Genomic DNA, 27,372 nt, shown 5'->3' with positions numbered 1-27,372 from the left:
GGAGTACCAGGCAGCCACCTGCTTCGTGCGGAGCGAGCGGACAATCCGATGCATGAGTGCTGCCCGCCCGCCTGGAATCTCCGAGGGGCGACCCCTGACAACCACGCTCTCAAGCGCGCGCCTTTTACGCTATTTCTGTAAATACGATATTCCTGGAATGCACGTTTTAATGAGCCAGTTACATTTCTTTGCATTCTTAGAGATTATTGTTTTTGTTTTTTGTTCATGTTTCATACAATTGGCCAAGTTAGTAGTTAGTTTATTGGATAGGAATTCTGCCAGATGACAGGCACTAGGCGCCATTTTCTACTTCATTTGGAAGAGAAAATTATCCTGAAATGAAGATTTGATTGACAGCTGCCATGTCGTGATATGATTGGTTGAAATGTGGTAGAAATTTGATAGTACTAGGTGACGTCAGCAAACTGTAGATTACTGTTATCAATGAAATCTTGAAAAATGAACTTTTGACGTGAAAAAGTGTGAAAAACTAAAGAAATTAGATTTTTGTGATTTTTTTTTTGCATACATTATTAAATAGGTGCACTGCATACCCAGGTATTTGAACTAAAAGAAAAGAAAAGTCATTTTTGGGTTCAGCTCGACTTTAAACCTGTAGATATCTACAGCCTGTAGATAAAGTTCTAGCCATAAATCAAGCTTACTTATCGCTGTATTGTGTGTGTGTGTGTGTGTGTGTGTGTGTGTGTGTGTGTGTGTGTGTGTGTGTGTGTGTGCGTGCGCGTGCGCGCGTGTGTGCGTGTGCTTACTCATCATTGTAATTGTGTGCTTGTGTGTGCATGCAGCAGTGCGAAAAGAGTGCGTCCCCCAGGTGCTGCTGCCGGAGGAAGAGAAGATCATCGTGGAGGAGATGAAAAGCAATGGACAGACAGTTATTGAGGAAAAGTAAGCATTCCATCACTCTTAAGAATAAACTCATATAGCCACTGTGCGAGCGCTGACATGCAGGGCTTTGCCAGTGTTAGTATTCGTGATCCTGGGCGTGTCTATAATCAGATGCACCTATCAGAGAGTAATACAGTATTGATGGGCGTGTCTATAATCAGATGCACCTATCATAGACTAATACAGTATTGATTAATTTAGGCTGGTGAAGGGTGAATCATCCCACAGAATGACATTGCGTTGGCAGACAGTCTAATATTCATATATATGTATGTGTTAGCAAATCATTAATAAGTAACAGATTTTTTCCAGCCTGATAAATAATCAACTGTTTTGAAAATAACAAACATGAAAATGGACTTCATTGTCTTAACTTGTTTTTTGGTTTAGGAGCCTGGTTGATGCTGTGTATGCTTTAAAGGACGAGGTTCATGAATTGAAAAAGGTAATTGATAAGAATTTGATGTGATGCACCTCATGCTGTAAATTGTGAATGTATTGAATGTGATGTCACTCAAGCCTTTTCTTACAGTGCAAAAGTTTTAGGCACATGTAAAAAGTATTTTGTTACAGTGCTGTGCAAAAGTTTTAGGCACATGTAAAAAGTATTGTCTTACAGTGCTGTGCAAAAGTTTTAGGCACATGTAAAAAGTATTTTCTTACAGTGCTGTGCAAAAGTTTTAGGTACCGTAAATTCCGGACTATAAGCCGCACCTTTTTTCCCGTTTTTTGGGCTTTTTTGGCCCCTGCGGCTTATATAACGGTGCGGCTTATCTATGGATTTTTTCAAAAAAAAAAAAAAAAAAAATCTCTCTTTTTTAGCCCTCTTTCTAACTATAAAGCCACTTCTGTTTTAATTTCCTCTCTTGCCCTCTTTTCACCACACTGTATGACACTGTATGACACTGTATGACACTGTGTGCACTGTAAATAACAACACAGGTGGTGTTGTGTTATGTTGTTTTGTTGAAATGTTAATAAATGGGAGCATTACATATGGTAATTAAACATTAAAACACAAAAAAAAAAAAAAAAAAAAAAAAAATACCATTAAAACACCCGCGGCTTATAGTCCGGTGCGGCTTATATAAGAAAAAAATAGTCAACTTTGAAGGTGCGGCTTATACACCGGTGCGCCTTATAGTCCGGAATTTACGGTACATGTAAAAAGTATTGTCTTACAGTGCTGTGCAAAAGTTTTAGGCACATGTAAAAACTATTTTGTTACAGTGCTGTGCAAAAGTTTTAGGCACATGTACTGTAAATAGTATTGTCTTACAGTGCTGTGCAAAAGTTTTAGGCACATGTAAAAAGTATTTTCTTACAGTGCTGTGCAAAAGTTTTAGGTACATGTAAAAAGTATTGTCTTACAGTGCTGTGCAAAAGTTTTAGGCACATGTAAAAAGTATTGTCTTACAGTGCTGTGCAAAAGTTTTAGGCACATGTAAAAAGTATTTTCTTACAGTGCTGTGCAAAAGTTTTAGGCACATGTAAGAAGTCTTTCTTACAGTGCTGTGCAAAAGTTTTAGGCACATGTAAAAAGTATTTTCTTACAGTGCTGTGCAAAAGTTTTAGGCACATGTAAGAAGTCTTTCTTACAGTGCTGTGCAAAGGTTTTAGCCACATGTAAAAAGTCTTTCTTACAGTGCTGTGCAAAAGTTTTAGCCACATGTAAAAAGTATTTTCTTACAGTGCTGTGCAAAAGTTTTAGGCACATGTAAAAAGTATTTTGTTACAGTGCTGTGCAAAAGTTTTAGGCACATGTAAAAAGTATTTTCTTACAGTGCTGTGCAAAAGTTTTAGGCACATGTAAAAAGTATTTTCTTACAGTGCTGTGCAAAAGTTTTAGGCACATGTAAGAAGTCTTTCTTACAGTGCTGTGCAAAGGTTTTAGCCGCATTAAAAGTATTTTCTTACAGTGCTGTGCAAAAGTTTTAGGCATATGTAAAAAGTTCTAAAAAAGTCTGTAAAGCAAAGACACTTTGAAAAAGAATGAAATGAAAAGTTTCTGAATATTAAAAAAAGAAATACTAGAAAGAGCGGTCTACTGACGCGCTATTGCAGAAGACAAATAAACAAACATGTAAGACAAAATTTCTAGAAAAACCCCAGGAGTTTTTCTGCGGACTACTACGGTAGGTGTTGCTCTGCAAGTCAACCCAATACCTGTGGGTGCTTTCATGAAGGCATGTGTGAAGTAGCTCTGTAACTTAGCGTGTCAGGGTCGCTATCTGTGCTTTTTGACATTTTGTAGGGTGTGTGTGTGTGTGTGTGTGTGTCTGCATCAGATCAGATCAACTTTATTGTCGCAGAGGGGAAATTTGTCTTGGGCATCAAGTGCATTACAGCATAGCCATCGACAGTAACATACACCATCAAAGGGAACAACAACATGACAACAAGACAACAGTGACATTAGACAAAGCATTGCACGGAACCCGGTGGAACTAGGGGTGCCTGTTTAGGCGAGAAAACTGCACCAGCCCTTATTACACTGGCCCTAATTGCACTATCATGTAAATAATAAAATAATTAAAAGCATAAAACCATAGCGAAATAAAAGCAAAGAGAAACCACAGGAAGGACTAGGGAAAAAACAAGAAAAGACAAGAGCCATCACATTTCTGGCACTTCCATCAGTGCAGGTGTTTCACCCGTGAGGATGGGGCTCGCTGTCTATTCAGCAGTGCAATAGAAGTTGGAAGGAAGGAGAGACCATATCTGTTGCTTTTACAGCGGCTGGCTCTAAACCGTCTGCCCAAAGGTAGCATCTCGTACTCGGAGTAGAGGATATGGTTGAATCAATCAGAACTCTATTTGCCAGATTAATTACTTTATTTTCGAAGATGGACTGAAGTGTCGGATAATCCTTCCGGCCGATCACCTTCATGGCAGTTTTTTACCATCCTCATGACTCTCGATTTGAGCTGTACAGTGAGAGTCCCAAACCATGCGGCCATGCCATATCTGATCAGGCTTTCTAGTACGGCGTTATAGAAAGTGGACAAAATGCTGGTGCAATTCATGCAAAGACTAAATATTTAGCAAGAATATCCAAGTTCCTGGACACGAAGACAATGAGGACTTTAGCTACGTCCTTAATTCAATGCCACTATGACTACACTTGTTTATACTGGTACAGTGTCATAACAACAAAATCTAAAGACAAACTCCAAAAAGCCCAAAACAAACTCATGAGGGTCATCCTTGGCCTCAGCCCAAGAACGCACATTGGCCCATCCCACTTCAAAGAGTTGAATTGGCTCCCAGTTGAAAACAGAGTCCAACAGCTGAAACTTGTCATGGTTTATAAAATATTACATGACCATTGCCCCAACTACTTCAACAAGTACTTCCAATATGTCCGGGACATCCATAGCCGGAACACAAGAGCCAGTGTAGCAGATCTGAAATTGCCTAATTTGAAGAGCAAAGTAGGAAGAAGCACGTTCCTCTATTCTGGGGGGGAAGAGTGGAACAAAATCCCCAACGAAATCAGGCTAGCCAATTCCCTGAATGGTTTTAAAAACCTTTTGAAAAAATTCTTGATGAGTAAACTAGGTTAAAATACGAGTAGAGTCCCCCGTTGTTTTATGGTATGTGTTTTAATTTCTAGTTCCTTTTATTGTTTTATTGTTTCTATCGTTGTTTTATGGTATGTTTGTTTTAATCTCAAGTTCCATTCATCCCTTGTCTGATTTGTATTGTTTTATCTGATGCTCTTATATTACTGTATGTCATGTTCTTAAAGATCAGGGACCATGATGGAAATAAGTGTACACACTTTTCATGTTATCCCTTGGATATACATTATATGTCTGCATTATCCAAAATAAAATTCATTCATTCATTCATTCACTCACACCGAACAATCTTAGTCTACGCAAAAAGTGGAGACGTGCCAGCTTCGCGCACAAGTAGTCGACATGCGCGTTCCATTTAAGCATGTTGTCCATCTGGATCCCCAGATACTTATATGAACTAACCTGCTCAATTACACTGTCTCTGATTACCACTGGGTCATGAGCTCTCACCGCCCTGGGATCGAAGATCATTTCTTGAGTTTTCTTTGTATTTAAAATAAGGTGGTTGCTTGAGCACCATGATTCGAATTTAGATATCTCTCTATGGTACACCAAAGGGCATTCATCGCCACGCAGCAGACTGATAATGACAGTGTCATCAGATAATTTGATAACAAAGTTGCTTGGATGGCTGCTTCTACAGTCGTGAAGAGGAAAGGTGAGCTCACACTGCCTTGCGGCACACCAGTGCTGCAAAATTTGGCGCTGGAGAGAGCAGAGTTAACTTTAACCTGTTGAGACCTTTGAGTTAAGAGAGAATAAAACCAGTTTATGATAAAAGGTTTTACATTCATGTCATTAAGTTTCTGGATGAGCAGGAGAGGTTGCAGTGTGTCAAAAGCAGAACTAAAATCGGCAAATAAAATACGAACGTAAGCCTTAGGGTCTTCTAAGTGCTTGCTGATTAAGTGTGACACACAGACCACAGCAGCCTCTGTGCTGCGCCCCTCCCTATAAGCATATTGTAAGGGGTCCAGACAGTCGGCAACTTCAGACTTTAATAAATTAACTATGACTCGCTCAAAACACTTCATAACACCACAGGTTAAAGCGATCGGTCTAAAATCTTTGTTTTCTGTCGGACATGATGCTTTTGGAACTGGAATGATAATTGACTTTTTCCAAAGTGCAGGAACAGTGTGACTGTCCAGAGATTTTTGGAAAAAAATCCAAAATGTGTGTTACTGAGATTTGGTGCGAGCACACGGTGTATTCAGTCTTTGTTACTGTGCGGCTTTTACAGGAAAACAAGTGGATGAAGCAGTTTCTGGAGGAGGAGCAGAAGTCTCGCAAGGAGCTGGAGAGAGTGGTCCGAAAACTGGCCAAGCAGAAGAACGATTGTGTCTGGGAGGACGGCAGCCACTGAACACACTCCTACCACCACCATCCTCCTCCTGGTGCGGGAGTGTGTGTGTGCATAATGGGTACATGTATGTAAGCATGCTTGCGACGGTGTGTGAATGGGTGCGTGTGTGTGTGTGTGTGTGTGTGTCTGTGTGTGTCTGTGTCTGTCTGTTTATCCGTCTGTGTTGTGTGTGTCCATATTTTCAATCATACCTTGCAGCGTTGGACTCCCTTCCTGATCATGCTTGGAGCTTGCTTGGCTTCATATGCTGGAGCTTGATTTTGACATTATCATCAAATACAAAACTGTCTTCCTGATCCAGCATCACTGGATGAGACTGCAAATCTGAATATTGCTTCTTCATGAAGCGACCCAGCAAAACAAAGACACCGATAATGTGGGATGTTTCAAACCTATTGCCTCCTGGCTACTGGCACTGTGAATGCTCCCCATCCGACAGAACAATCTTGGACAAGGAACATAGCAGAAGACAAGAGTTCTCTCGGGGCACCAGCAGCTACATGTGCTTCAATAGGAAATACGAAAGGAGTAAGAAGCCATCTTAAGTCCAATGGGTGTTCTCTTGCATGCACTTCTTTTACCAAGGGACTGAACTTCCTCTATTCACTTTTTTTTTTTTGCCCGTCATGCAGTACATATTCTATTTGTTATGAGGACCCCCAGTGGGGAAATATTTCATGAATTTGTCAAGCTTTAGTTAGCATGTGAGTGGTATTTTTGTTACATCCTAGACGTTGAAAGTCTCCAAGCTGTTTTGTAGGTGCTCAAGCTTTAGCACATTTCAGATGAAAATGACTATCACACAGGTTTTAGCACATCATTTTACATTGTTGTTGAATTGTTTTCAAATGCAGCCCTTGACTGTGTATTTAAAATCTGCATGAATGTACAGTATTTCTACAGTCTGAATTGTGCATTAGAAATGTGATAATCAAGATATTCAGATATTTAGTCCAAAAGCTATCAGGGATGTAGGTGTAATAGAAAAGGCTTAACCATGTGTATCATATACCATAAGAATGCACAAATGATGACAAGGATGTCACCTCTACTCTTCCCACTAAAAATGTATACAAGTAACATTTTAATATCTTACTAATTGCATAGCGTTGCTTTATTTTGGATTTTAAAAATAATATTCTTTATTTATACAGTAGGTCCTCCTGTGCATTTAATTGTGGCGTTTACCTTATAGATGTAGTTTGCTGCCTTTACACCTGTCTAGAATTCTATTAAACTTCACTGATTTGTAGAGGCAGAGAAATAACCTTGTTTTGGTGAAGGGAAAATATACATTTTTATCCATCCAGCAGAAGAAGAAATACTTTTTTAAAGCCGACAAAACAATACTGTTTCTCTGTGAAGTCAAACTACAACAGTGAGTTAGACTGACTTTTTTCGAACCCGTTGCCCTGTATGATTTCTTTGCAGCTTCCTATGTAGCCGATGCAGACGGACTGAGAAATTATTTGGATAGAGATTGTGTGCGTGTGTTTAGAATAGAGAGCAACTGTTCAAGTGCCTCCTGAAGCGGTCGATAAACTCACGAGAGATTAACGACCACCAGACTGGGTCTAAATGCATGCTTTATATTGAAAGCTGGTGAATGTTGTAATATTTTAAAATAAAGTGGGTAGAGCCTCATGGGCGTATATTGGGTCTGATAAACATTTCACAGGGCTTTGCTTGCTATTATGTCTGGATGTAACCTCATTCCCAGGGCCCAAAGCGGTACATCTCATGAGGTTGCGTGCACTGTGCACTGTCAACACTGATATCTGCTCCTGCTGCACCGTGGGGCAACAGTGGAGGCTCTTATTGAAACGCAATATATGACGGGCATGGTAGGCCGGATTATGGAAAAATTGCAATAATGATGACATTAACCCTGTTTATTAACCAAAATGGCCCAGACCGATTGGTGCGGCCAACCTGTAGTTAGGCTATTCATTCTGATCCATTTGCCTTTAATTTAATCAAGTCTCTTAGTGTAGAAGGCTGATCAAAGATCACTCACCAGGTCCAACGCAGTCATCATAATCTGATAATGGTAATAATAATGTGGTACTTTGTTGATCCGTGTTGGGGAAGTGTCTTTTTGCAGCGTCGGCTATAGAACAGGACAGGCTGAGCTGGAACAGATTCAGTGTCTTGCTCAAGGACACCTCAGCAGGGCGGATGCTTGCCAACTTCATCTGGTTAAAAGCTAGTCTTCCTCATCCATGCAAAAAAAGCTTGATCTTTCATCAGTATTCCTCCTGAGATGCTCGATTAGCAGCCCGAATGTTTTCAGGTCTGTTCCTCAGCATTGAAGAGACTCTCCATGTCACCTGTACATCTGGCTGAGATGTTTTCAGGTCTGCTCCTCATGTTGGAGAGACTCTGCATGTTGTCACCTGTACATGTGGCTGATATTATTATTGTTGCTGTTACTGAACTCTTGAATTGTCTTCATAAAGTGTCCTATACTGTAGTTTTCAATGCCCGATATAGCCTCAATGAGCACTTAACTGGTGGGAGGGGGTTGAATTCCAATTTCATCTAGTTTAGCATCTGTCTCCAGGCCACTGTGTGTATTGTTTTTGAAAAGTTGTTCTATGCAATTGTCATTGTTGCAAGTATTGTATTGCCTTTGTTTTTCTCTCGCTCTCTAGACACTCCTTACTTCATGTTATGTTCGGTATGGTCATTCTTTTAATAATAAAAAACAATAATATAAAAAAATGCAGTTGATCTGTTTTATGACAATTTAATCTAACCATTTTTGAGAGAGAATTGGAGAACCCATGTTAATCATTAACATGTCAACCACACAGAATAGTATACTATTGTATGATCACTCGTTCAGACTGGAAAACCCACCTCTAAAACAGTCTTTTCCACACTGCATTTTGCACATGTGGCATTTTAGGAATTAGTAGGCTGTTGTGATTTTGTAGCAGGAGGCTCATTACAGGATGGAAGGAGTGACAAGAATAGCATTAGCGTACATCCTGTGAGAGCGAGCGGGCCTCCTCTGCACCTCCTGTGAGAGCGAGCGGGCCTCCTCTGCACCTCCCTACAGCCCAGTAGACATTCACACTTTCCATGCTGCACGGCTCCTCCGCTACAATGACGCGTGACATGCACTAGTAGGCCTAGTAGGCTTTGCAGTGGAGTGAAAGATGGATTTCTTTTGTGCAGAATTCCATTTGATGGAAGCACTATAGTTACTTGTATCGCAGGGATTAAAGTTCTCAGTCGCTATGACGGATTTCCGTCAATTGGAGTCAGATATGAAACGTGAAAAGTATGCCTATGTTGGAACCTATAACATACTGATTCAGCCTGGAACACAATCCATGCATCTTTACTGGGTGTTTGGGAACTTTAGAGTGAAATGAGTGTGATATGTATACACTGCCTTTTTTGACATGAAAACCTATGGGAAACGACAGCACATCGGGGGGAAAAGGGGACACTTTAAAAAGCCCGAAATAGCTAAAATAGGCCTGGAAAACTTTTTCAGTCAGAAGATTTTTTTGATTGCTTTAATTCCTGTGTATCATCCACTCCTTATGTCTATGGTTTTAACAATGTTTAACAAATTATGTGAAGTAGGTCAAAGCCTGCCCTGAACTATGGGTGTGCCATTCAAAAAGAATCATAAGATGTTAACAGAAATTAATTTACCTGCACCTACAAATATTAATGTCTTTATACCCATACTGAAAACATGTGATTCAATCATTGCATTCGATCATGACATTGCCTTTTTACATACACTATCAAATGTATTGTCATTACTGAGTCTATGTGCCTTTTTCTAGTTGAGTGGGTCTATTGCTTGTGGCTCAACATATTCAGGAAATACATCTTATATAGGCTATGGCTTTTTGTGTCCTAGATGTTTAGAACAGTATAGCCACTTTGTGGCAGTTTGAGCTGCAAAATGAAGCAGGTCTTGTGCATTAGATGCAGTACACAGACCACAGTGGTCTGTCATAGGGTGACCAGATGTCCCACTTTGTGTGGGACTGCACAGCATTTTCATGCCTTTTCCCATGTCCCACATATTGAGATGATGTCTCACATTTTGATTGGCTCTAGTTTTCAAAAGCCAAACCACTGAGAGAGAGAGACAAATTTTAAGATTTTTTTGTTATCTTGTTCTGTTTCTGATGTCTTTAGTCTTCTATGACAGACTATCTTTGGGGTGTGGACTGTTGGTCAGGATAAAAGAAAACATTTGAGGATGTCTTCTTGGGCTTTGGGGTAACTTTTTTTTGTCCAAATGATTACGGTAATAGATTAGTCTAAAATAATCGACAGATTAATCGATAATGAAAATAATCGTTAGTTGCAGCCCTACTCAGCATTGGTCAAGTGTCCCACACTGTCCCACACAAACATAGTCTTTGTCCCACATTAAGGTTTGCTGAGATCTGGTCACCCTATCTGTCAGTGGTGGTGGGTCACTTGGAGGTTTGATTGATTGATCTTTATTGGCAATATAAAATATATGACATATAAATAAATAATAATAATAATCACAGCTTCACCAGGACACAATAAAGCCTAAGATCTTATTTCCATTGTGGTCTTTGCGTGTAGGTGTGTGTTTAAGTGATCTACAGATTTGGGTTTTTCAACGCAGCAAACTATGCAAATTGTTAATGCGGGTGATTCATTTAGGCATTGTTTTACATTAATAAAGGTGTCAGTCACCACAACTGTCAGGGGTGAGATGGGGGCTTGTGTTGTGGTAAAGGAAGGTGTGACTGACTCACCAACCATCTTACATCTTAATACAGTATATCTGTTTCTGGAAATGGAAAACTACTTTTGGCCCATAGATAAGTGACTTTCAATGGAAATATCTACAGAAATATCTAGAAAAACTGTCATTAACCTTTTTTTTCCTAACCCAATTTTGATGTCATCCAAAATGTGTAGTGCTTTAATCTGGATGATAGGGTCTGGTGTGGGTGTGGGTGTCTCTGTCTGGATCTGTCTTTGTCCTATCTCTAACTCCTCAAATGAGGGAGACAAACTAAGGAGAAAATGATGAAATATGACATTTTCATTTTACTGACCAAACAACCCCATTTACATCAATAAATACAACCAATCAAAATACTAGCACAGAAGTGACAATAACATTTAAAAAAAAGCTGGCGTAATAAATTATAGTTCAAGCATGTGCCGGTTTTCTCTGAGATCCATGAAAAAGATCCAAAACCATCAATTTGGTTATAGATCAAATCCATTCAACAGGTGGTTTCGTCCTATTTCAAAGTGTTCTGAGTGGCTTTAAATCCAGTCCATCCTCTCTGCCATGGTGAACGGTCTTTCGGGCATACAGTACGTCCATCCATGTGATATTATAAGCAGGGGTGTAGCACAAAATTCTGGGCCCTATACATAAGCAGTTTCTGTGGGCCCCCTTCCTCTCTTCATCCAATGTCTCTCACTGACTTTTTTTCCTTCTTTTTTTAACTTACAAATAAGAGCCCTCCCTGCATTGGGCCCCTGGGTAGTCATCCCCCTCCCACTATGATACCCCTAAGAGTCCTACAACTTGTACATTCCAAAGGTTGTGGCTTGTTCCTGATAGTGGACCAGCGAGAGGTCTTGTACCCAGACACTGAGCTGGCTCCTTGGCTCCAGTGTGATCACCTCTGCCTGGGTGGCCGTGCACAGGCTGGTGCCGTCGCCCTGCAGGCTGCAGTAAGCGTTCATCACGTCTTTCTCCTTGCTCGTCTCACTGGGCCTCATCTTCACCTTGCAGGCCAGCGGGAGCTTGGGATGCCCCCTGGAGAAGGTCACCCTGGTGTAGACGTAGTAGTCGCCAGGCTCCAGCACAGTCACCCAGCTGGCGTTGTAGTAGTTGATGTTCCTAAGAACCGAGTGGTCCATGTTCCACTGGAGATACCCTGCTGCTGGGGAGAGGGAGGGCGAGTTTAACTTGAACTCATGGATATTAGATTTTAGATGTCAACTACTTATTGTTATAAAGTTGTAAACTCTGATAGTTTCTTACGTTTGTCTGTTGGTTCCTTTGACGGCGGCTGCTTGACTAGCATGTGAGCCATTGGCGTGCCTTTTTGGGCATTTCCTTCTGATGAGCGATAAGCAGCTGGAGGAGAGAACACACATCTGGTCAGAGACAGTGTTGAGGAGGAAGTAAAAGTGTATGAAACATCCATTAAAATAAGTTGTATTGTCAAAAAGTAGCCAAAATGCAAACCTTTTCCTCCAGCTGTGGGGAGTTTCTCCTGTACGGGAAAGATTGAGATGGTAGAATATCAGCAACAGGCAGCATATGTTTTATACTTACATAGATACAATGCAACATACACAAACTGTTCTATCAATGAGACCCGAAAGCCACCACAAATCAGGACTGTCCCTGCCCTGAGCACAACCGGCTCTCTAACAACTGGGGTTACCATGGACATTATCCCATGGACGCTATCCTACCCCCCCCCCCCCCCTCCACACACACACATTGTATGTCACTTTAAAATACTTTATAATTTGAGATTTTCTGTATTGCTTCATCTTCTACTATTGATGTGACCGCAGCGCTGCATACTTGCACTAATTCAAATTGGCTCTTAAAATATGTTGAATCCTGAAATCACCTTACAGTAATTGCATATCCTGTAAGATAAATACACTCAACTCTATATCACACCTCATATAATTAGTTCAAGAGCATTTCCTGTGGTTGACGCATACATTCACTGACTTCATTGCCACATAAATATTCGATGGGAACCACAAGAACAATTGAATATAGGCTATGTATTTGTATGTATTTGATGCCTTTAGGTTACTTCTCCAAAAATTAAACCCATGCACCTGCTGAATACAATTACTTTTATATCATTTTATTAGAATGAAATGGCCAGCTCAATTTTAGAACTACTTAAATGTAACGCCTGCTTTTCTTCTGGTCATCACTCATAAAACTGACAAATCTAGTATTTGAACTCATATTAAGAATACCTCCACCTTAAATAGCACACATGGTACGTCCAGTTATCAGTATACGTATGAGTTTGACCTTGGATTAGATAAGTAGATATTATTACCGTTCTGCTAATGTGGTACAGATAGATGAATCCTCCAAAAGAGAGCAACAGTTGCAGCGACACCAGCCCCACCAGAAACCTGACGACGGGAGACTTGCTGCTGGGTGATGACAGGGCCTCGGACCTGCTGAGGCGCGGGGGGATCGGTGGAGGCAGGCTGGTCTGGTAGGTGTTGATCATGGTGGAGAACAGGCACACTGACACCTAGAGAGGCCTGGCATCTGCAGCACCCCTTGCACTTCTGAAAGACTGCTCTCTCCAGCGAGCGCGTTTTTACTCTATAGCCACTTCCTGGAAGTTCTAAACTCCGTGTATGTGACCTTTTGTGAGCGTGTGTTATGTGTGTGTGTGTTTGTATCTATGTGTGTCTGTTGCATGTGTGATAACGCCTTCTAACATTCTCACTTGCTCCATACCAGATCTGCATCCCTCGATGCCACACCACCCCATCCACTCTTGTATTGTTAACAAGGCAGTAATTCTGATTTTTGGGTAGTTAAGATCCACTTCACATGTACTTTGCAATAATTGCAGCTGATTTTGAAGTATTTAAAATTGACAAAATTGAAAAAGACTACCTGGAGTGTAGTGTGTGCTAATTGTACAGTAGTGTCACACTGTGCAAGCAAAATGGGCAGTGTTGGGGGCAAGGGGCAAAGGTCAAAAATGATATCTACAACAGCTGCAAAAGAAGAAGAAGAAAACCTTCTCGGTATGATTTTAAAACATACCAGATGCTAGATATAGATATATTACACATATAGATATAGATATATCACACATTTACGGCACTGTACCTATTCATTCAAACACCTGACAGTTAAAGACTTGTAGTAACTGATTTAATTAACAGCTGTAAGAAAGATACACCGTAAGATAAAGGTTTCTAACCTTTCTTTTGGGCAGTTGACACCATAATAAAGTTGAGAAATTTCTGTGATCCCAACATTTACAGCATGATGTTCACTGTCAGGCCAATGGCCATAAATGTTAAGTGCAAAAATAGCAATTCATTCTTCAGGTGTCTGGTATAGCCAGTGACAGCTGAATAGGCTGACTGGTGGCCAAAAGTCCCAATAGTAGTTTTACCTTTTTACAATAATAACAATATCAGGAATTTGAGTAAAAGATGAGGAAACCCTGTTGTAAACTTTGAAACTTGAGAGAGTTGGACAATTCAGTTCAGATCAGTTCACGACAGGCCTGTATGTTGCTCTCTGTATATGAAGGTAGAATGGCCCTCCTTAACCTTGCGCAGGTTGAGTCACTGGTTCTTTTTCATTTATAAGGCCATTCTTGGACAGCTCCCACCTTATATACTGTATGCTCGCTAATCACCCTGCAGGAAAACAGCACTTATCAGTTACGTTCTCAACATAGAGTCCTGCTGACCGTACCAAAGGCTCGGACTGAGTTTGGCAAAAAGGCCTTCCATTTGTCTGCCCCTCTGGCCTGGAACGAGCTTCAAGAAACACTGAATCTACAGGAGCTTGTCTCATTAGACAGTTTTAAAGTGATGTTAAAAGTCATGGAGGCTAACGAAATGCAGGTCTGTAAGTGTCATGATTTGTGAGTGGTAACAATAGTTAGTAGATTGAATCATGCCTATCAATGTGAAATATGTTGTACTTTTTTCTTTTCTTTTAATCTTTGGTTGTTAGTTGCTTATATGCAAATGTTGTGGTGATATGTTATGTAACTGTATGTCTGTAACCCTGTGCTGCCTCTTGGCCAGATCTCTCTTGCAAAAGAGGTTTTTAATCTCAATGAGACTAACCTGGTTAAATAAAGGTCAAATAAAAAATAAAAATAAATGTTATGGCAACCGCAGTATATTTGAATTGAATGTTTCGTTGTGGTAGCAAATTCTTTGGAATTGGCCTCCTTTCATTTTCCACTGTAGCCACACCATCTATAGATTCCTTTGAAAAGGTTTTATACGCTAGGTGGTCGCCACACAAAACACATTAAACAGCTCAGCAGTTTGCATGCTACGCTATGCTATGCTACGGTGGGTTTCTGTGGTTGCAGAAAGAGTGTCAACTACTTCTGCTGGTTCACTCAGTCACAGTCCGTTCATACATGTTTCCATTTCCATGAGAACGCTACCTGTATGTGTAAACTGTGGTGAGAGCCTTAGCCAAGATTAGATACTATCTATCTATCTGATAGATAGATATATAGATAGATCGTGAGAGAGTGATAGATAGATTGATTGATAGAGAGAGAGAGATAGACAGAATGACTAGTCTATTGCTATATTGCTATTCAAAATACTCCCCAATGATTTCTATAGTCCTATGGAGATAGTAACATTAATTTTATTACAGTAATACAACTGTATTGCATTGTTTTTAACATTTTCATGTTGTATAGATGTTTCAGCTAGAACAACTACTAAGAATTGTTCTGTAGTGCTGCGGTCTACACAAAACACAAATAAATTTCACAAACAAATTAGAACAATCATTGTTTATTGTCAAAATGAACAGAAAAAAGTCCATGGATTACATCTAATGCAAATTGCAATTCATCTCTGGGAAGTCTTCATGTGTGCTGCTTTTAAAAAGAAACCCATATTAATGCACCATTCAAAACTAAGAAAACAGCTGTTAAGACAATGACTACATAGACTGAATGCAATGTTGAATCAATCTTTTCATTGCTGAAAGCAGATAATCCACAGAAAATGGTTTATCTCTTATAGAAGAAGTTATTTTTTCTTTTTCTTCTAAAATATCTGAAAAGCAAAGCTACTACAATAGTCTAACTGATACACATGCAGACTAGAAAGTGGCATAAGACAATATTAATCAACCATACAACAACTATGCAACAACTATTGGCACTTCTCATGTGAGCATGTTTTTTAATGGCTCATCACTTCCCCTAGTGGTTCAATCTATTCTCTGGCAGGAGAATTCTCTGGCAGGAGAACACACACGCACGCACGCACGCACGCACGCACGCACGCACGCACGCACACACACACACACACACACACACACACACACACACACACACACACACACACTATTTTAACGAGTAATGCACTGTCTGAGAGAGGATCTATCTCTAGTAGATTAGAATGTGTTTATAAATTACAATTTTACTTCTCTGATGAATTTAACCTTCAGGTCTCTCCACATTGTGAACATTCGAAAACGCATTACTGCAATAATAAAGTGCCATGAGGTGTTTTCTATTCTAATGTATCAGAGACACCTTTCCCATGATCGCAGTGTTAGACAGACATTCCGCATGTTCCCTATACTACTGAGCACCTTCTGGTGTGGAGGGTGACGCCAGTTTTTTCTATGACTGAAACCGACTTTTCTTTTCATGTGGTGTTGCTTGTTGAAAAGATAAATGGAAACTATTTTAATTCTCGAACCTTTGATTTTCTTTTTATCATGAACATAATGCAGATGAAACATATCTGAAATCTCCTGGGGAAATCCCTCCGGGTGTTCACACTGTGACCTTCTCCACATTACACAGTTCTTTTTCATTCTACCCTCCACCCTCCAGCACAGAAGCCCCACCCTCCAATACAAAGGCCCCACCTCTAATGTGTTAGGCTGGGAATATAACAATTGTGATGACTGCATAGGATAAATATGTTAATTCAATATACACATTAGATGCACTGTGTTATCCCACTGGTCACAATTGTGACCGACCATAAAACACACTTTTCACCAACTTTTCCATGAAGATTTCAAAAAGTGATGATTGATTATTTCAAAAGGTTACTAATGACACATGATTCAGATTTTCATGTCTGGGAAAAATTCAAAATTAAATGGGTTAATTATCGAAATTATTATTCGTTTTGCCTTCAGTGACTCAGTTTATTTCCATTTAATAAATGGGTGGATATAGAAATACATTAGAATGTCAATCTGAACTGACATTTAAAACCCACATTTTAATTTGATGGGGCAACATTCTCCTAAACAATTGAACTGCATGGGGACCAACTTTCAAACAGAGGGCTGGGGGCAGCATCATTTGACATGATGATGGTGCAAATGATGACAAGACATCATTTGCACCGTTTTTAGCTGAAATCGTCACTGTAGCCAATAGCTAATAGGGCATGCAAGGCCCTATTAGCGTATGCGTATGCGAGGCGCAGGGCCTGCGAGATGCCTACTATATTTATAAGATTGAGTATGTGGGCAATGTCTGTTTCAAGTTCTGTGTTCTGCCACAGCTATGCCATTTTATGTGCGATTGGGCTGAACCATCAGGGTGTGTAAAGGACACCCGTGCGGGTGACCTGACAGAGCAATAAACATATTCAAATAAACATAATGTAAAGTTAATAACCAGCCATTCTGTTCTCAATCATCACTCCCCATGCAAACAAACAAACCAACAACAAACCATCTGCCCGCATCAGGTTACCGGCCCATAGTAGAAATATTAAATGGTTTCTGACGGTCAGGGTCGAGGGAGTGTGGACAACGAGGGACAGTGTGCGGCCCTTCTGTCCTTATGGAGTGTAGTGGACAACGAGGGACAGCGTGCGGCCCTTCTGCGGACCACAGAGGGGCGTGTTGCAGGGGCTTCTGTGGACGGGGACAAGGTGAGAGCACTGTGTCCGTGGAGTAGGGTGCTCCTCTCTGCTGCTCTGCTGGGTGCTATGAACAGCGTGGGGCTCGCGGCTGCACTTAAGAAAGGCCACAAAGCATCTATAAAACTGTAGAGAAGTAGGACAAATCAGTATACCCTTCAACTTAAGCAATGCCTTTTACAGTATATAAAGTACGAGTTCAAAAGTCTTATACAGTAGTCCAAGTCAGAGCTGTATAGTCGAGACCAACATAATTGAGTCAAGTCCAATACCAGGTCCAGTTGAGTTTGAGTCAAGACCAAGTCCAAAAGGGGTCGGGACCAAGTCAAGACCGAGCCTTGAACAAATCGAGTCCTATTCAATTCCAAAATGGAAATAATAAATAAACATGAATTAATTAAGGCCCTTCCTCATTTTCTCTGGCTGAGAGATTATGCTGAGAAAAAGTCAACTCAGGCAAAATAATAATAATAAAAACAATAATAATATCAGCAACTATAATAATAATAATAATAATAATAATAATAATAATAATAATAATAATAATAAAGGTAATAATAAAAACAACAATATGATAATAATAATTATAATTATAATTATAATAATAATAAAAAAATAAAAAAATGGAACACATCCAATAGTGTCAGAGACCAAGACAAGTCCGAGGCCACAGAAAAGTGGACTCAAGTCTAGAATGGAGTAGCGCTGGCACAAGTGCAGCTGTAAGCTGGAAAGAGAGCTATAAGCCTTACTCAGCAGAGCTCTTGTGGTTGCCAATATGCCACCCAGTGTGTTGCATGGGGCATCTGGAGAACAGTGATAAGGGGGGAACTGATGGGGCAGTGTAATTACTGAGGATCTGTGCTTAATGTCACAGAAGCCATTGTGTTCTTGCCTGGGCAAGTAAACACTGTCCCTTCCCCTCTCTGCTTTATGGATGGGGATAATTTAAACAACCAACAGATGTGACATAAGATATTTTAGGGATTAGACTTCAAATCCATAACAGTAGAAAGTTGCAACCTCCCTCACCCTGATGGGCCTCACCTGGTTGTTGAAGAACATGTAGATGACTGGGTTGACAACAGTGCTGAACTTGGCCAGGACAGAGGGCACCACGCTCAGCATCGGGGTGACCAGACCTGACCTGCCGAAGGTGGCCAGCAGGGCGGTGACACCGTAGGGCATCCAGCACAGCAGGTAGCAGGACACCATGGATACCACCATCAACAGGATGTGCTGCTCTCGCCGCTGAGCTGCCAGCAGATTGATCTTTCCCACCTGGACACAGGGAAGAGGAGTGATTGATTGATTGATTGATTGATTGATTGATTGATTGATTGATTGATTGATTGATTGATTGATTGATTGATTGATTGATTGATTGATTGATAGATAGATACATAGATAGATAAATAGATAGATAGATAGATAGATAGATAGATAGATAGATAGATAGATAGATAGATAGATAGATAAGATAGATAGATAGATAGATAGATAGATAGATAGATAGATAGATAGATAAATGTGTGGCCAGGGGTGGCCCTGGCCACACCCTGAAATCTGATTGGCCACCCCAGTTGCCATCGCAAAAATCCTGAGTGTGCCCGGGCCCCTGCATCCGCGGCTGACATCACTGTCTTTCAGAGGCTGTAGCGGGCTAATTTTTAAAGCTAACATGAAGAGCCTGGTATCATATGAAACTAGAAGACCTAGGGTAACATACAAAAAAAACTATACTACTATATTATGCTTAAAAGTCCACTGAGCAGTTCAACAGCTACGGCTACATCTCTCCTGTTGATTTCCCCTAGCTGTGACTGAGAGCAGCAGAATAATTAGGTGCTGTGGCTGTGGGCTAAATTTAGCTCAGATGTATCATAGGCCATGTTGTTACAGTGGTATCTCGTCTGTCATGATTCCCGCCTCCTCCCTATTGATTTCACTCTGCTGTGGTTGGCTTGTGTAATGACCCCCTCCGATGCCCATCATGGTGCCTCAAGTGGGCAGCTAGTGAAGGAAGCCAATTATGAATAATGAGAGGAGCAGAAAGCCCTGCCCTTTCTGTCAAATGACTGCACACCTCTTACACACACAGTTAGACTTCATACTACAGGCAGTGTAGGAAACATCCTTTGTTCTGTCTCTTTAATCCACAACTTGGTACTATTCTGGTAACGCTCAATCATCAATTAATTAATTTCCATATGGCTTGACTGAACCTGTGTTTGGACGTTACCCAACATCAGAGAAGGATCTTAACTCGTCCTAGTTGATGACTATGTTTTTTTTCTTTCTGCTATATCTTTTTTGTTGCAACAGGTTCTTTTTGCCATCACGTCCTACGTCTGACTATAAGCCACGCCCCATCGGCGCCATCATTGCAGATGGCATCCAGCCCTGACGGTTGGGGTTAGGCAAGAAAGCCACTGAGGTTGGGGTTAGGGTTTGGATACGGGTCGGGGCCCCCAGGGGTTAGGAAGGCCAGCCTTTCCAACGTCGGGTGTGGAGCCCGGAGTTAGGAGGGGCACATCGGTGTCGGTGCCGGTGTTATACCGAATTCTGCATCCCTGCCAGGAATTGCATCCCCATCATATTTTTCGGCTGTTTGACTTAAAAACGGGTGTGTGTGTGAGTGAGAGAGAGAGAGAGAGACCATTGGAGAAGCTTCGTAGACGACATTGTGACCGGAATTTCAATTAGTTGCTTGTCAGAGAGGAGAAGGAGAAAAATAATCCAAGCATGAATGGCATCTCTCCTTGTGGCTTCGTGTCACTTTAAGACTCCACACACACTGATTGCTCAGTTTCTAAGAAGATAAGCCTATGGCGGAGCTCCCGATTGGATGGCTGATTGGTTAATCTGGTTGGATTGGTTAATCTAATCTGATTGATTACATTCACCACTGTAGTAATCAAGTCTGCAGAGCCGCTCGCTGCTCCCACTCTCTCAGGAGCGCAGCAGAGTTTAAAAAAATAAATGGAGGCGCTTACATAATAGCGGTATCCAATAGTAACGGTCCGCTTCCACTATCTAAAAATACATATAGGTGATTCATTCATAGGGTGACACAGTGACCCAAAAACGCCTTGATTAGCAATGACTTGTGTGTGTGACTGCCAGGTTTATATAAGGTCCTTCGAGATGGAGATGAGTCACTGCGATCTGAGAGGGGGCCATTGCCCTCCTGAGCGCCGCCTGGCACGGACCCCGACCACCCGAAGATGCTGTCCCCATTCCACGCTCCCACCGGAGAAATGGATTGTGGGTAAATACGGAGACGTGGCTTCCATGATTGCCTTGCTAGAAGCTCCTTAAAATAGCCTGGAAAATATATGCGTGAATGTTAATCATATCGCTCAGCCCGAGCCACGATCCGCTGTCGCAAGATCACCGCCCTGTCATCTCTACAACCACCAAGGGGCCCACTTAAACAGAGATATTAAGGCTTAGTACAAGACAGTTATGTGTGCAAATGCATCTGGGGGGAATGATGGCTCTATCCATGTTAGCCTTACCTTCTTTATTTTTCATTTAACTTTGCACATCATGTTTCCATGGTGGATTGTCAGGGACATTTTTATTGAACAAAGGATGTGAATGATACAATGCATCCTGCCATGTCAAATACAATAGACATAGAGATAGTCCTCTCCAATGCACCATTCACACTAATTTCTATGTAATCAATAGAGGTATTGGGGAAGGACCAGCACTGACTGAAAAAGCCCCTGCACTAAAGAAAGACTTTTGTCCATCAGAAGGTATAATGTCTCAGTATAGACATTATACCATCCAGTACAGATTTACTGTGAAAGGTTTTGAAAACTAGTAATATTCACCTGTTGCGGTAAGTACTTTCTACTGCTCTACACAGGCAATGCTTCATGTACAGAATAAACAATTAATTAGAATAAGAGTGCATAACCACAATGCACACTTCTAATTCAATTCAATAATTTAAATTCAGACTCAAGACCTTTATTCAAACCTACTTTGACTCCCAGCTGCTGAGTGTTATTCACTTACTCTCCTGTGTGCTTTTTAGTGTAGATCAGGGGTGCCCACACTTTTTCAGCTTGGGAGCTACTTTTAAAATGACCAAGTCAAAGTGATCTACCAAACATATTTATTTATATATATATATACACTGAGTATACAGTGGAAAACAGTGGAACAGTGGAAAAACAGTGGAAACAGTGGAAAAACAGTGGAAAAACAGTGGAAACAGTGGAAAAACAGTGAGGAAAAAAAAAAAAAAAAAAAAAAATTCTTCCTCAATGCCATGCGATCTACCACACTACCAATCGACGTATTGGGCACCCCTGGTGTAGATGATCATGATGAACTCACCCCCCTGATGGCAACCAGGATCCGGCTGTAAGAGTAGACCATGAGCAGGAGGGGCAGCAGCAGGCAAAAGATGAAGAGACACAGGATGTAAGAGATGCTGTTGGGCGAGCGCAGGTGCCACTGGACGGAGCAGGAGGTACCGGCACCCTCGGGGCCATAGCTGCTCCAACCCAGGAAGGGTGGCAAGGTCCACACCAGCGAGTAGAGCCAGGAGCCGCCCACGCACAGCCAGGCCTTCCTGAAGTCTGAGACGTCCACCTTGGTGGAGCGCAGCCGCAGCACGGTCGTGTGGCGCTCGTAGGAGAGAACAGACAGGGACACCAGGGACACAATCCCTTAACGCAGGAGAGGGGAAGACAGAGAGAGACGGTTAGATACTAGAGAACGGAGGTGAACGTGTTGCTTTCAGCTGATAGTTATGTGGAGGTGGTGATGATACTTATACAGTATGTGTAGGTGCACTTTTTCTCCAGTTGAGAAAAAGTGAAAGTGGGGCCCTGAATAGAAGATGCATTGTGCATTACATTCTGCTATATTGAGGTTACTGTTGGTGGACAAATTGTTAACTAAGTCTCATCAACAGGGATTTCTCCCTGTATGATTGATTTGAACGCCAATGCAAAACGATGGGTCTACAAAGAAGCGCTTGCTCTCTCTGATGGACTGATACCAAAACCTGACATTTACTCTTGATGGTTTAAATGCATTTTCTTCTGCTATCAACCAGGTTTCCAATTTCGATTCCATTTAGGTGTTCCAGTGAAGGGGCCCGCATTAGTGTTTTGGTTGCACCCGCCTTTGAGAGATAAAATGGATGCTGTGAAAAGGGTCTATTCAGGACTCCGCCCTCTCCTTCCAGTCACACATCAAATCCACCAACAAATCTGCCTTCTACTCTACCACCTCAAAAACCTTTCCAGACTCCGGCCATCACTCTCAGACTCTGTGGCAGAGACCCTCATCCATGTCTGGATTATTGCAATGGAGTCCTGTTCGGGGTATCCAGCAAAGGCTTCAGATAGGCTCCAGTATGTGCAGAACTCAGCTGCCAGGGTTCTTACCCGCACCTCACCTTCATCCATCCATCCAAGTCCCGCATCACCTACAAAATCCTCCTTTTTTAATTTCATGCACTTGCACCCCAGTACCTATCTGACCTCCTCCACTACCCCTACACCTCAACCTGGAATCTGAGGTCCTCAGATACGGGTCTGCTCTCCATCACCCACACCCGCCTGTGAACCTTTGACGTACAGAGCCTTCAGTGTGGCGGCCCCCCTCTCTGGAACTCTCTCCCGGCAGAGCGTTGGACACTTTAAGAAAAGCCTGAAAACAGACCTGTTCAACAAGGCCTTTGGCCTCTAGTCAACTTCCATCCCTTCAACCACTAGAGAGAGGCTGCAGACAGCGCAGAATAAACTGATGAGGGTCATCCTTAAACTGAGTACAAGAACACACACCAGCCCAGTCCACTTCAAAGAGCTAAACTGGCTCCCTGTGGATTTCAACAGTTAAAACTGACCATGGTCTACAGGATTCCACAAGGTTTGTGTCCTAAGTATTTTTTTAATTATTTTCTGTATGTCCGGGACTCGCATAGCTTGAATACGAGGGCTAGTGTAGCTAATCTGAAACTACCTAATCTGAAAAGCAAAGCAGGAAGAAGCACATATCTCTATAGCGGGGGGAGGAATGGAACAAGATTCCCAATGTAATAAAATCTGCCCAGTCCTTGAAAGGGTTCAAAAAGCAACTGAAAAAAAAAAGGTTGCTGAGCAAGTGTAGTGTAGCCTAGAGCCTGGAGTCCGGACTGATTTAAGATTGTGTTTTTATGTACTATTATGTATTTTTATTATTTTTATATTGCTATATGGATAATAGTTTGGGTGAGTGATGGACTCTGGTTGTCAGGTAGGAGTAGCACACTGTGCATGTCCCTCCTTTGCTCTGTCTGCCTGCAGGCTGCTCTGCCTGCCTTATCTTGGGTCTCAGTCAGGACTTTCTTGCGCTATTCTGATGTATTTTAATGCTGTATGCATCTGTGTATTTGATTTATTATTATGTCAAATAAAGTCATTCATTCATCCCTCGTTTGCCTCACTATGCATGCATGTCCTTGGGTTCCGTGATAAGCCAGTAAAACAGAAAGCTGTAGGTTTTACACTTTAAAAATTGATTTATTTATTTTTATTTTTTATTTAGCTTTTATTTATACAGGGGAGCAATGCTCTCTTTCTCTGTCCATGACTGACAGGCCGGCCTTGAAGAGAGGACTATAATAAGAGAATATAATTCAAATGAATGCATTTAGGTCCATTGCAGAATTTGATTGAGAAGACAGAGGAGGTTAAGGTTTCCTGTCTTGGGGAAATACATATAGGTGATTCATTCATAGGGTGGCACAGTGACCCAAACACGCCTTGATTAGCAATGACTTGTGTGTGTGACTGCCAGGTTTATATAAGGTCCTTCGAGATGGAGATGAGTCACTGCGATCTGAGAGGGGGCCATTGCCCTCCTGATTAAGGCTTAGTACAAGACAGTTATGTACGCAAATGCAGAAGACAGAGGAGGTTAAGGTTTCCTGTCTTGGGGAAAAGAGATTCAGCATCTCAAGTGGACTTCCTGATTAAGTAAAGGTTAAATTAATAAAGTATTTGGTCACATGCAGGCTTGGGGAATAACAGAGTACATGTAACGGGATTACACAATCAGATTACAAAAAGTGTAATCCCTTACAAACAGATTTTCTTTTCTCACTTCCACCAACATTTCTGTCAAACATCATCACAGGCCCCTTCTTATCACCTTGACTCTCACCAAGAAAACCATACTTCTCAACTGGAAGTCAAGAACATCAATCAACCCCAGCTAATGGGTTAATCTTCTAATTGACCACATCTCCATGGAGAAAATAACGCCTCATCCAAACATTCAATTGAGTACAATCTGGGACCCTTGAGAACACTAAATTCATAACTTGTTTGGCCTGCCAACCTTTGCCACGCACCCACATGACTTCCCTCCCTCTCTCTCTCTCTCTCTCTCTCTCTCTCACTCACACACACACACACACACACACACACACACACACACACACACACACACACACACACACACACACACACACACACACACACACACACACACACACACACACACTTGAGTCCAAGTGTCCGTGTGCCTGTTGTCAGTCCTGAAAGAGCTCAGAGGGGAGGCACATAATGTCCATGAATGGAGTAATTAGATAGTGTAGACTAGAGTAGACAAGCTGGCGTCTCCTTGTACTGTAGGAACTCCTGGTTTACCTGAATACAATAGGATGTGTTCTTGTTGTTTTTGAGTGATAGAGAACGTGTATTATCCTGGTTATTACTGTTTGTTTGTTTTTAATTGAGACAGGCAGCGGATCACACACATTTGGATCCACAGGCAGAGACCTTGAAGAGAAAGAAAATCCACTTTCAGATACAGGTTATTTTGTGATTAGGATTAGGTGTTGTAATCTACTCACTTTCTCTCAAACTGCATCAGCTACATTTCCCAGAAAACCAGAGAGAATCGGTGAACTTGTTTTCGGCTGTTAGTTATGTTTCTGTGCCGCTTGCCCATCTGTCTGTTTGTGTGTCTGTTTGTTTGTTAGCAGAATTACGGAAAAACTACTAAGCTAGGGAAAAGGGGGCCACAGCTAGGGATAGAAAGGTCCTAGAGAGTCAGGGTTCGAGGGGTGGGTAAGGGTAGCCTGGGTAAACCCATCCCCCACGTGACCTGCTCTCAGACCTGCTCTCAGTCACTAGGGTACTGGGAACTGAGAGAGCAGGTCACGTGGGGGCTGGGTTTACCTAGGCTAGGGTAAGGGGAGTGAATACGTGGATATGGGTGCTGGGAGGAGGCGTGGTAAGGAAAGGGGTCTGGATCCTGGGAAAAGGGGGCATAGCTAGGGATAGGAAGGTTGTAGAGAGTCAGGGTTGGAGGGGTGGGTAGGGGGAGTGGCTGGGTCAGGGTTAGGGTTCTGATCCGACTCACAAAATGTGCATATCATAGCAGACTGGTATATATTGGCCTTGGCAGAGATCTGTGCTGTCTGAGTGCACTTCTAGTTATATGAGCATGTGGAGAGAGCAGTGATTGCAGAGCGAGAGTTTTTCCAGACAAGAAAAATGAAAAACCAACACCTCTTGTTGCTGCATTGCATTCTGCATTCTTGCATTTTTTTTAATCCGTCATCTGAAAACACAGACGGGTCAAACAGCTCGCAAAGGACTATTGACTGATGCAAAAAGGCAGAAAATGATATGGTATTGTGTACTTTAATATTTTATGTTTATTTTTTAATAGAACTACAGATTGGCTGAGTGTGTGTGTGTGTGTGTGTGTGTGTGTGTGTGTGTGTGTGTGTGTGTGTGTGTGTGTGTGTGTGTGTGTGTGTGTGTGTGTGTGTGTGTGTGTGTGTGTGTGTGTGTGTGGCACTCGACAAATCAGCCTGGCAGGTTACCTGTGCCACTGCAGTCTCACAAATACACCAAACCAACCAAGACAGACGATCCGAGAGGCGCATTCAGCGACACCAGAGGGTGGCTGGTACCCCCCTGACATCCGGGTTCCCTTGCTCCATCTGCGGATGGGTGTGCGGCTCAAGGATCGGACTCAACGCCCATGAGAAGTGGCACCAGCGACAGGGTCGCTGAACACCCCCCCCCCCCCCCCCCCCCCCCCCATCCTCCTCCTCCCCCTCGGAGCAAGTGTCATCATCGAACACGATGGACAGCTAAGATGGTGTGTCTAGCCTATTTGTAGGCTATGTTGGTTTGTTTCATTATGAGATAGCTATAAATATGTTGGGACAGGCTTGGCGAGTGTGACTCAACACTGGCTGGGATTTGACCCATTTCTGTCTGACCAACGAGTGGCAGCATGTGTGTAGTGAGTCACTCATAAGGAACCTTCCACTTGAGATGATTCTAATCGATGAGATGACAAATGATTTGACAGCCGTTTTGTTCAAGGCTCTTGTATCGTCTCTTTCACTCGAAAAGCCTCCACAGACTCATATCTGTATAAGAGTGTATGTAAGTGTATATGTGTTGTGGGAGGGTGGGCTTTCAGGAGTCAATGGAAAAAGAAACCAGGGTGATAAGACTTGTCCAACACATTACAAGTTGGCCACGTAATCTTTGCATTGATACAAGTTCCATACCGCAGCATGTTCTGCATCTTTGCCCATTATAGTGACCTAAGTGGCAGATTTGTCGCTGCCAAAGGCGCACAATGTATCAGCAAATACATTTGTGACATAAATCACACTGTTGCCTCTGGTCTAATTAGCTGCACTCACCACTACAAAAAATAGCCACCCACGTGTTTCAATCTTGCACTCTTAAGATTTAAATCTCATTAGTGCCTCCTTTAATCTTAAATGAACAAATCTGCCAAACAGTCAAAAACAGTTACGAGAGGAGTGATTTTTCATGATGCACTTTGATAAAAAAGGATCAGAGC

At 41.9% G+C, this 27,372-nt stretch overlaps 3 protein-coding genes across 4 annotated transcripts in view; 1 reads left to right on the top strand and 2 right to left on the bottom strand.

Moving 5' to 3' along the window:
* Window positions 1–7,500, top strand: part of arhgef6 (Rac/Cdc42 guanine nucleotide exchange factor (GEF) 6) — a 35,427-nt gene extending 27,927 nt beyond the window's left edge. For both annotated transcript variants that reach the window (XM_083652466.1, XM_083652465.1), the window contains 3 exons: window positions 807–906; window positions 1,297–1,351; window positions 5,734–7,500. In XM_083652466.1, the coding sequence (XP_083508592.1) occupies window positions 807–906; window positions 1,297–1,351; window positions 5,734–5,856 (278 nt within the window). In that variant the 3' untranslated portion in view covers window positions 5,857–7,500. The remainder of the gene's footprint in view (window positions 1–806; window positions 907–1,296; window positions 1,352–5,733) is intronic.
* Window positions 7,501–10,998: 3,498 nt separating this feature from the next.
* On the bottom strand, window positions 10,999–13,162 carry cd40lg (CD40 ligand). Its single transcript, XM_083652467.1, has 4 exons — window positions 12,936–13,162; window positions 12,086–12,113; window positions 11,879–11,974; window positions 10,999–11,774 (listed from the first exon to the last, which is right to left on the bottom strand). Exons 1-4 carry the CDS (start codon window positions 13,113–13,115, stop codon window positions 11,410–11,412), a joined length of 669 nt encoding a protein of 222 aa, XP_083508593.1. The 5' UTR covers window positions 13,116–13,162; the 3' UTR covers window positions 10,999–11,409.
* A 4,274-nt stretch (window positions 13,163–17,436) lies between these two features.
* The window catches only part of tmtops3a (teleost multiple tissue opsin 3a), a gene marked incomplete at both ends in the record, with an annotated part of 13,133 nt that continues 3,197 nt past the window's right edge, over window positions 17,437–27,372 (bottom strand). The window contains 3 exons of the mRNA XM_083651846.1: window positions 17,437–17,643; window positions 18,565–18,798; window positions 21,874–22,208. Of these exons, the coding sequence (XP_083507972.1) occupies window positions 17,437–17,643; window positions 18,565–18,798; window positions 21,874–22,208 (776 nt within the window). The remainder of the gene's footprint in view (window positions 17,644–18,564; window positions 18,799–21,873; window positions 22,209–27,372) is intronic.

This window comes from Poromitra crassiceps (genome assembly GCF_964638095.1).
Source record: "Poromitra crassiceps genome assembly, chromosome: 15".
NCBI classification, from domain to species: domain Eukaryota; kingdom Metazoa; phylum Chordata; class Actinopteri; order Beryciformes; family Melamphaidae; genus Poromitra; species Poromitra crassiceps.
The sequence above is the reverse complement of the archived record's forward strand: the minus strand, read 5'-3'. Positions and strand labels throughout refer to the sequence as shown.

What these genes read in the sequence shown, in the direction of transcription:
- cd40lg (XM_083652467.1), bottom strand. Translation starts at nt 13,115, where the DNA reads ATGATCAACACCTACCAGACCAGCCTGCCTCCACCGATCCCCCCGCGC. An exon ending in CCCCACAGCTGGAGGAAAAG is followed by an intron (nt 11,975 to 12,085) that starts GTTTGCATTTTG and finishes TCTCTCCTCCAG; the next exon opens with CTGCTTATCGCTCATCAGAA. An exon ending in AAAGGAACCAACAGACAAAC is followed by an intron (nt 11,775 to 11,878) that starts GTAAGAAACTAT and finishes TCTCCCCAGCAG; the next exon opens with CAGGGTATCTCCAGTGGAAC.